Genomic DNA, 11,213 nt, shown 5'->3' on the forward strand with positions numbered 1-11,213 from the left:
GATCATTGTACATCAGTACTGAACTTTAGATCAGTGCTCTTTGACATTATAGCTGCATGATAACTGAATAGTTGCATCATGAATCACAGTCCATTTTTTAAGTAAAAATGTAGAGAACCCCAACCGGACATTATATTAGTATCTCACCCAAAAAGTTCGGAGCTGAATGTATTGACCACTAGACGGCAGTGCAGGATAATAAGACACCTTGAAAGTCCAACGAGAAGTGTACGTCCACTGGACCCCTATTTAATGGTACATTCCCAGTGAGCGACGCTGTACTTTCGCTTTCATCGTTTATGAAGGCAAACTTTAGGGGGGATAAAGAATCAGTAATAAATCAGACTGGTAATAAATTTGGCCGACGTAAAAGCATTGTGGACAGTACTGCTAATTTGGGTTATGGCGTTTCAAATATCCAGACTAGCGACTCGTGTTTCAGTGTCCGTGATAAGTCGTGTTTTGGAAAAGCACCAGCTTTCGCGTCGCGTGAAGTTCAGTTTATTTCACCCCGCTGGGAATACCCCGCCGTGCGCGCGCCGAGGTGTAAATATAGCCACGCGCTCGGAGTTGTTCTCCACCTCTTCTGTGACCCCGAAGTGGAAAGGTGTTAGTGTGTCCAGTGGCGTGTCCAGTCGGAAGCGCTCTGTCGCGGTGCTGCTCGGAGCTGTCGGTGTGTCCGCCGCCGTGCTGAGCTCGAGTGCAGTTTGTGCCATGGCCGCGCGCCCACCTGTCAACTTAGACTCGGACAAAAGTGACTGGAAAGAAGTGAAAAGTGAGTTCATTTACTGTGATTAGGTCAACTGAGGAGAGCGCAGACACGCCCCTTTATTGATTATGAATAAAGGGGCGTGGTCAGTGTGTTATATTCGGGGGGTGACAAACTTATGTAATAGAGTGTACTACTATATATATTTTTTTAAAACAGTGTTATTCTTGGTGAAATTTAGCATCATCAATTTGACCCAAATTTACAATCCAGTTTGGACTGTCTAGCTACCAGTTGCCACAACACAGTTCAAAGTGGTCAAACTGGTAGACCATTTTTGCCAGCTGGTAAGCACTGGTAGAAAGGGAACAGTTTCTAAATTAGTCCTAATGCTACATCATGGACAAGTTATTCCTTCATGCATCTCCACTTCTCGATTTATCCCAGTCCGGGTTCCAGTGGCTCTGGAAGCTATCCCAGCAGCACTGGGAATGAGACTAGAATACATCCTGTATGAGACACCAGTCCATCAAAGGGCACTATACACACACACACACACATTTGCAGACTGATTCACAGCTAGAAGCAGTGTTTATGTAACAGGAAGCCAGAGAACCCAAAGAAAGCCACACAGATACAGAGAAAACATGCAACACTCCAACCAGAATCTCAGAATTCATCTGGGGGTAATTAGAGCTATGAGATGGCAACGCGAATCACTGCAAAACTGTGCTGCACAGAAATATCAAACATTTACTTAATTCTGTCAATAATAAGGAGGTTGGAGTATATAGCCTACCAAGGGGTAGTCAACTCGGTCTGTGACTGTACGTAGAGTATACAGTAACTTTCTTTTTAATGAATAAATAATAAAGCAATATGAAAATAAAAGCAGATAACACAAAATCACAAGTGTGGTGGTTTATCTATCATTCAGTTACCTTTAAATCGTAAATATTTTAACAGCCAATTTAGTATTTACAACAAGCCTTAATTCCTTCTGTCTATGTGACTATACAGTCTCATTAAAATATCAATAAAGCCTTAATGGTCTTAAAATAGATTCAATGAATGAGGGATTAAATGCCTCAATTAACCTTTTAACGAATTATTGAAAGCTTTAGTTTATGTGCAGTTTGTGTGCGCGCGTGTGTTTTTACATTATTGCCTTGTATCATTATATTGTGTGCCATATTAGAGGAGCTTCTGTCCATGAGCGTGAAGGAGAGAAGAGAGATGTACAGGACTGACTACATCTCCCTGGACAAGGTTCCTGTCTGGAAGCACATGGGTAACTAAATACTTATATCTAGCTCATGAAGATTTAGCATTTCTATTAATCAGCTCTCTACCCAACTCACACACACTTTATTTATAATAACACACACTGTTTATAACATGGCGCTTGTATAAAACATCTTCTGCCTTTAAAAAAAACCTGCAGTTGTAAATTTTTTAAAGCAGTGCTTAAAATATTGTAGTTGTTTTGGCCAATCCAGTTAAATAAGATCTGTGGCTTCTCGTATTCTGCATTACCTTCATTATATTGCACAGAAATCATAGAGCTCAGTCTACATATTCTGCTATTGTATATGCCTTACAGTGTTATTTGCTTCTCTCTCCCTATGCCCCAGAACATAATATGCAATAATCTATGAGGCCTTTCCTAAAACCAAATTGATCTAGCCCACTAGTTGTATTCCCGAGGTGAGGCACTCGAGTTAAGTCACTGAAGCTGATCTTGGCCACAGCTGGAGACGGCAACATTGGCAGGATTGCAGGGCTTCAAACTGTAGCATACTCCTGTTTGCTTCTTCATCTACTCACAGGTCATATAGAATGCAAGTATTCTAAAGGAAAGCTCCTGTTTTGTCTCAAGTGCAGTAGACAGACCTAGCTCTGTTTCTGTCTCTCACCACATGTCCATAACCCCATTAACCTTGTTGCAGGGCGATGATATAAAAGACGACTTGTTTTGAACACTGTGTTCTATGCATTGCTGTTTGCTCAGCCTTTCCTAAATAATTTCATTTTTATCACACTGAACATTTTTTCCCCCCTCTTTGGCGACTAGACACTGTATCTGCTAAGCCTCTTTACAAGGCCAACGATGAACTGAATCAGAAAATCTCTCTCTTCCGTGGTGACATCACCAAACTGGAGATAGATGCCATTGCCAATGCAGGTGAGGATTATGCACTGAAATAAAATCATGGTGTGCCTAATACTAGATGCTCAGACCCGCTATGGCTGGTGCATCAGTTCACATGTTATTCTATCTGAGACAGTTGGACAGAAAATGAATATATGAGTATAAATCCAGCAGTTATGTATATCACAATCACAGAATACAGAGGTGACGGTATGTTTCACGTTCCTAGGAAAGAAGCAATAAAAATGATTTTAGTTCACACAACAAAAAGACAAAAATTATAATTCATAGTTGTGATTTGAAGTTCTACCATAATATTAAAAAGAATATAAAGTATAAGCTGTGGTTCAACCTTGGTTATACCATATCGGTGTTGAATTCTTGAATGTGATTGGTCTGAAGGTGTTTATTAATTTTCTATAACAGCAGCTTTGATATTAGTGCTGGCTGTAACTCAAATCACAGGTTTATGATTATTTAAATAAAAAACCCAGCTAATTCACAGGAATATAATATGGCGGCTGTTGTACAAAATTTAAGACTAATAATAAACTCAGGGGTTATTATTAAACAAAGAAAAAATCAAAATGGTGAAGGTTTCTGTACAAGAAAGGTTTATTGAACATTTCTGGAAGGAGTCTTGAGTGCCAAATTTTTCAGCTTTTCAGTTTTCTATCATGGTAAATTCTTTATTACATAGGAGTTTGAAAGGTGTATTGTCTGTTACACTTCTGTCATATCACATCTAAAATTGAAAGCTTTTGCAAATTGCTGTGGTATGAGAGGGGAAAACACTTCTAGATTTATTCACTGTTATTGGAAAATAATTAACTAACAAATGGCAAAAAGGTGTACTCGTTGCAACTTTTGGCAAATTAAATCAACAGTTAATTGGCTATTATTAGTTAGCTACGAAATGTTGACAGACTAGCCTGAAATCGATGTAGTTAGTGTTTGTTTCAACAAGACTTGATTGAATAAAATAAATCCATAAGCTTTATCATAAGGTCAGCAGTAAAATAAAATGGATCAGAGATTATAATAATAAAATGTTTAGTTTTTTAATCATTTCTTAGTTTGATGCTATTTACTGTCCATATATATATATATATATATATATATATATACACTATATTGCCAAAAGTATTCGCTCACCCATCCAAATAATCAGAATCAGGTGTTCCAATCACTTCCATGGCCACAGGTGTATAAAATCAAGCACCTAGGCATGCAGACTGTTTTTACAAACATTTGTGAAAGAATGGGTCGCTCTCAGGAACTCAGTGAATTCCAGCGTGGAACTGTGATAGGATGCCACCTGTGCAACAAATCCAGTCGTGAAATTTCCTCGCTCCTAAATATTCCACAGTCAACTGTCAGCTGTATTATAAGAACGTGGAAGTGTTTGGGAATGACAGCAACTCAGCCACGAAGTGGTAGGCCACATAAACTGACGGAGCGGGGTCAGCGGATGCTGAGGCGCATAGTGCGAAGAGGTCGCCAACTTTCTGCAGAGTCAATCGCTACAGACCTCCAAACTTCATGTGGCCTTCAGATTAGCTCAAGAACAGTGCGCAGAGAGCTTCATGGAATGGGTTTCCATGGCCGAGCAGCTGCATCCAAGCCATACATCACCAAGTGCAATGCAAAGCGTCGGATGCAGGGGTGTAAAGCACGCCGCCACTGGACTCTAGAGCAGTGGAGACGCGTTCTCTGGAGTGACGAATCGCGCTTCTCCATCTGGCAATCTGATGGACGAGTCTGGGTTTGGCGGTTGCCAGGAGAACGGTACTTGTCTGACTGCATTGTGCCAAGTGTAAAGTTTGGTGGAGGGGGGATTATGGTGTGGGGTTGTTTTTCAGGAGCTGGGCTTGGCCCCTTAGTTCCAGTGAAAGGAACTCTGAATGCTTCAGCATACCAAGACATTTTGGACAATTCCATGCTCCCAACTTTGTGGGAACAGTTTGGAGCTGGCCCCTTCCTCTTCCAACATGACTGTGCACCAGTGCACAAAACAAGGTCCATAAAGACATGGATGACAGAGTCTGGTGTGGATGAACTTGACTGGCCTGCACAGAGTCCTGACCTCAACCCGATAGAACACCTTTGGGATGAATTAGAACGGAGACTGAGAGCCAGGCCTTCTCGTCCAACATCAGTGTGTGACCTCACAAATGCGCTTCTTGAAGAATGGTCAAAATTTCCCATAAACACACTCCTAAACCTTGTGGACAGCCTTCCCAGAAGAGCTGAAGCTGTTATAGCTGCAAAGGGTGGACCGACGTCATATTGAACCCTATGGATTAGGAATGGGATGTCACTTAAGTTCATATGCGAGTCAAGGCAAGTGAGCGAATACTTTTGGCAATACAGTGTATATATATACACTACTCACAAAAGGTTAAGGATATTCAGCTTTTGGGTGAAATTTCAGGATGCACCTAAAATGCACTATAACCTTTACAGGTGAACTTAATTTGACCTTCTCTACACTTTGGAATGCACATGTCCAACTGTTCAGTGTTTCAGTACTTTTTGCATAACTTGCTGTTCTCTAACAAGGTGCTTAACGGCAAAATTCACAACTGGTGTTTGATCCATGAATCGACCAATACATTTTCTGGTTCAATTAGATTTGGTATTTAAACAGTCCTCTTCATCATGCTGTTCACATTTTGACATCATGAGACCAAGACCACACCTAACAATTGATCAACAGTACCTCACCATTGCAAGGCTTCAAACAGGATGTTCTCAGAGGGAAGTGGCCACTGAGCTTAGAGTGTCACAGAGTGTCATCAGCAGGTTGAGACAGAGATACAGAGAGACTGGAAGAGTCACAGAAAGGCATAGATGTGGACATCTTTTGGCCACATCCCACGTTGAAGACCGCTTCATTGTGAACAGTGCCCTGCAGAACCGGATGATGAATGCCACTCAACTCCAGGCACATTTACGGGAGGTGAGAGGCACCCAAGTGTCACCTCAGACCATTCAAAACCATTTACATCAGCGTGGTCTGCTTGCTAGATGACCTGCAAGGGTACCTGACCACACCACCAGTCACAGGTGTTAGGCCAGGGAGCATTTACGCTGGACAAGGGACCAGTGGGCCTCAGTGCTGTTCTCTGATGAAAGTCGATTCACGTTAAGGAGAAATGATGGCCAATGTGGAGACGTCAAGGAGAGCGCTATGCGTCACCTGCATCTTGTGAATGGTACAGTGACAAGCCAATACTACCTGAATAACATCATTAATCCAGTCATTGTTCCCCTGCATGAACAACACAGGCCTAATTTCATCTTCATGGATGACGATGCTCCAGCTCATCAAGGTCGCATCATTAGGGAACGGCTGCTGGAGGCTGGGGTACCTCAAACGGAGTGGCCTGCACTTTCTCCAGGCCTGAATCTCATAGAAAACCTATGGGATCAGCTGAGTTGCCGTGTAGAGGCTCGTAACCCTGCACCCCAGAACCTCAATGACCTGAGGGCCGCCCTTCAAGAAGAGTGGAATGCCGTGCCTCAGCAGACAATAAGTCGACATCGTCGTCAAGCTGTAATTGATGGTCAAGGGCACATGACAAATTATTGAGACACTGACATTTTTTGTTGCGGTATACCCACCACTGTTGTTGGCTTTTGTTTCAATAAATTGTTTGAGATGAAGAACTCACCATTGCATGCTTCTACTTAAATGCCCTACTTTCATGATATAATATCAATGTAGCGTGAACTTTTTTCATTTTCCATAAATTTCACCCAAAAGCCAAATATCCTTAACTTTTTGTGAGTAGTGTATATATATGGCTATACAAGGGTATGAAAAGAAATATTTTGTGTTGAGCAATCTGACTACTATAAAATGCATTATACTCACGAGGTCAACCCCTGCAAAGATTTAAATATAATATCATTAATGCTAGATGTAGCACAAGCAAGATGAAAAGCAACTTAGAACTTAAAGGATCTGGCTTAATGATAAGAGTTTATCACCACTAGATGGAAGCAAAGTTTATTTCCATATTGGTGCTATTGCTAGCAGGGACTCTTGGGGTTTGCCTGGTAAACACTCAGTCTGGCAATTCCCTGAAGAGAAATAATTCCATATGCTGCAATTCGAGAGGGAATTTGCTGTCGATTACATCACTTTATAGAGAATGGTCGCATCAGTCTCACAGATGTTGTGCCGCCAGGATCAGTGTCAGCATTTCATGGTTATTTGGCAGTGCTGACATTAATGCGGTATCACGGCACTGTAAAATTGCGCAGGGTTTATTATTTTGTCCATCATCTGTTCCAAAATGGGCTATAGAGCGAGACAACGACGTGTTAACATTTGAGCAGTCATGCTCTGAGAAGGCAACACGTGATCCCAACAGCACCAGAGAAACCTGTTAGGGCTTAATATCCTATTCGGAGTTTAGAGTGGAGTTTGCTGAAGAAATTAAAGGAGCGTAAGACAAAAGAAGCGAGTGGAAAAAGTTATTGAGAGGAGGTGGGAGAGAAGGGATAGGGATAGGAGTTAGTGTGACAGGACACTGATTCATCCCTCTCAGCAGCATTGATCGACTGGCCGCTGGGCCTCGGTGTAAAAGCGTGAGGATTAACAGACTGTCCAGAGGTAATTAATTTGGTTGCTGGAATGGACTTCTCAAGACTGCTAAGTGTGCAACGATCCAGTACGTTAGTGTATTCACATATCCACACACACACACACACACACACACACAGTTTAAACATTGCAGGGGTGTGTTATTGGATATCACAGACGCTGGTCTCCAGTTTAACATACAGAATGTCAAGCACAACCACACATTGCTCCTTTATTCTTCTCCAGCGTCCATAATTATGCATGAACAATGCCATTTACTGTCACACACATGATGCACTGCCGAATTAAGTCATTTTAATTCAGTCAGTTTTGTAGATTGTCAGAAAAAATCAGAAACTGATTGTTTTTTTGCAAATGTTTTATATAATTCCGTCTTTACTTCTTGTTATCTAATAGATCTGAAGAAACATATTAAACGAGACATAAAACTGTCATCCAGAATTACATTACTCATTTCATTTTTTTTTTTTTTTAAAGATATCTAAAAGGTCACAATAAAAGTATGTTCATTTATCATCAGTAACTGTTTTATCCTGGTCATGGGCACAATGGATCAGAAGAGCTCTTCTACACATTCACATACTCCTTCACACCTAGGGGCAATTCAGAGAGGCCAATCCAACAATGGGTATGTTTTTAGGAAGTGTCAGGAAACCAAAAGAAACACACACAGACACCTCATGAGATTTCACACAGACAGTAACTGAGCTCAGGATCGAACTGGAGACCCTGGAGCTGTGAGATGGCACCGCTACTCGCTGTGCCACTCTGTCAAACGCGATAAAATTACTGCCATGCAGATTTCTTTTCTATGACCGTAGACGATGAGAGTAAACTATGTTCAGCTTATTACGATGCAAAGTGATCGTTATCCAAACTCCACCCCCTTTTAAATCTGTCCACCTTCCTCCGTTAATGCATCCGATGATGTAAAGGCTAAAATCAATCATCTATCCTCCTGACTATTGTGAATTATTAGCGCAATGGTATGTTTCAGGAACGGAAGCCATTTGTTTTTGATTCTAGTAGACACCATCTATAGATAAATAAATACTAATGTCCTTAAAAAATCATTTATTCTCACTATAACTTTTTCCTTATTATTTCAACGTTTACGTATTTCTTTTTCATGATATACATGTTCCCTATAAACTCATTTTACGAGACAGCAGAAGGAAAGTGTGGGATAATCTTGCCTAGTGTTTGTACACAATTAATTTCTGTAAGAACAACGGCTTCTAAACCAAGTATATTCCAATGGGATTTGCTGTATTACCCATTGTTCTAGTAGGTAGGTGTAATATGATAATATGGATTTGTCATTCGTTTCTTCTTGTTATACGCTGTTTCTTTAGTTTGAGTGAAAAATAAGTCCATAACACGTACGCACTCCCACAGCTCTCTGCTGTAATAAACATTACCTTCGCACCAAAATCCGGTGAAAATTTGAAAGGCACCAAGAGAGTGCTGAGTATCTCAAAAGCTCGTAACCCCCTGAGGACACTCACGAGTGCTCAATTATGACAGAAATGTTAATTGTGATGAAGCTGTTTTGAGTGATAATGTGCTTGCAATTATTAAATTATGCTTAAAAGTAATCAGCGTGTTTCATTAATTCGCACCTTCCTCTTCAGCAACACTTAGGATTTGCACAGTTTTATGAACACCTGCGATTCACCGGAACAGCCGCAATCCACAATAAACTCCTCAGCAGCACGTCTAAAACTAGTCACGCAATGGACGAATTGATAAATGGATTAAATTAATTACTTTCCTGTATCTTAGTAACAGAGATAGCTCAAGAACTTAATCAAGAAATTCAGTCTACTGTGATTGTGTGTGGCGTTTTCTTGTCCGATGTTTTCATGTGAGCTGTTTTTATAGCAGGTCAAAGCATCCTATTGCAGTGTTTGAAGCTTGTAGCTTGTTTTTCTGCTGCACAGTGCTGACTTGTGTTCAGTATTAATTTGAGAATAGTCTTGTAGGTGTTTCTAGTTTTCTTGGTTACGTTATGAGCTTCTGGACTTGTATTAACCTTTGGCCGGCACTTAAAATTCAGATGAACTGTAAGTGCTTATAATTGAGGCAGTTTAAAAAGGTCATTTTACAAAATAAGAGACCACTCTTGGTGCATGCTTGTGGCAAAAATAATAACTGATTTGCCGATACATGAATTGAAATGATGGCGTTTGTGCTTAGGTTTTAATACAGGTCATTTAAAAAGGATTATAAAAATATTTGTCCACAAAAAAGTGGTTCAAAATCCCTTTAAGCATCTGATTTCTTGTCCCTTCTGTCCTGAAGTGTCTGTAGCAGAGTTTCACAGAATGAGATTTCAGAATTTCTCCATCACTAAGCCCCAGACGACTTCAGATCAACAAATCCGACAGCTGAATATGAACTGTGATATCAGCCTGATTTAAATCCTTTAGATTGAAATGTGATTGTAAAAACCTGTCTTACATTCATCAGACCTACTTGCTCATTATTACCTTTTTAAAACCAAATATGAAATATTCATCTTACCCACTGAGCTGCTTCGCTCCTTCACATAGAGATATTGATTAAACTATGCGAGTAGCCCTGCTAATGTATCACTGAACACAACCAGGAACTAGATGAGAAAATAAAAGGCTGTCCCCTAAAAGGTTCAATCTTCTTAACTGATAAAGGCTTTTGACAGCTCTTCGCAGGAAATCGGAGACTCGATGCCTTCTTGAAACATCGTGTTAAACTAAATGAAGAGCAGCTGGGCAGGATCTGTACCGTAATAACTCCTTTTAATTGAATTCTTATTATAATCCGTGCCATCGTATATATACCTTTATACCTCGGCACTGGCATTTCATTACTTTTCTATAACGGCAGCTCTTACCGTAGCACCACACAAAAAAGGTTTATATTTTATGCTCTCGTTCTTATATGTTAATATTTCTATCATCTGCAGACAATCTAACAATAAATAGATTAAAAAACATGTAACAGCAAAAAAAAAAAAAAATCCCTCATGAGGCATACGGAAAAGGAGTCAGCGCTTTGTAACAGTCAGTAGTCTCTAAAGTCTTTAGTATACAGGTGCTGTTGCTTTGCTGTTGATCAGCACAGGTATTACTTTTCTCCTGGATGTTCCACAATACTGTAAATACAAACGGTAATAAAGTTGGCCTTTAATAAATAAAATCTTTTCATTTGCAGGATGTGAAAATAGTGGTATAAAAGGAATAGAACAATTCAGTGCATTCTCTTTCGACGACATCGCACCTTGCTGTAATTGAATATTTTCGTCTAAAATCATGCATTCAAGTGTTTTATTCTTTTTTTTAAGACACACACACACACACATATCCGTCTTTCCTGAAACTTCACTGAGAGATGATCGATCACAAGATGGAGAGAGGCAGAGCAGTGTGAGATGCAAGGCTGGGTGGGAGAGGGGGAGGACTGTTTGTGTGTTGTTCTCAATAAAGATTGGATTTCCAATAAGATTGCCTCCACCCCCTGTCCTCTCTCTCCTCCTTCTCACAACATTTTACAACTCTTGGCTCCTGCTTCCCCCATAAAATACACCCAACATAAAATCCACTAGCACTTAGGAACTGTCCTCCTGAGAGGCGGGGACCGGGGAGGGGTAAACATCCTTTTTACACTACTAAATCCATCCATCCATCTATCCATTGATCCGTCTATCCATCTAGTAAATTAGGGAGGATATATTGTTGCAGGTTGGTTTATTAAGA

The 11,213-nt window shown here is 40.4% G+C and overlaps 1 protein-coding gene across 2 annotated transcripts in view; it reads left to right on the forward strand.

Moving 5' to 3' along the window:
- The first annotated feature begins 230 nt into the window (after positions 1-230).
- Positions 231-11,213, forward strand: part of macrod1 (mono-ADP ribosylhydrolase 1) — a 75,321-nt gene continuing 64,338 nt past the window's right edge. The window contains exons 1-3 of one of the 2 annotated variants that reach the window (XM_058396932.1): positions 233-775; positions 1,908-2,000; positions 2,784-2,894. In XM_058396932.1, the coding sequence (XP_058252915.1) occupies positions 403-775; positions 1,908-2,000; positions 2,784-2,894 (577 nt within the window). In that variant the 5' untranslated portion in view covers positions 233-402. Of the gene's footprint in view, positions 776-1,907; positions 2,001-2,783; positions 2,895-11,213 lie in introns of both variants that reach the window. The other variant, XM_058396933.1, reaches the window with a different exon arrangement.

This window comes from Hemibagrus wyckioides, linkage group LG08, assembly GCF_019097595.1.
Source record: "Hemibagrus wyckioides isolate EC202008001 linkage group LG08, SWU_Hwy_1.0, whole genome shotgun sequence".
NCBI lineage: Eukaryota > Metazoa > Chordata > Actinopteri > Siluriformes > Bagridae > Hemibagrus > Hemibagrus wyckioides.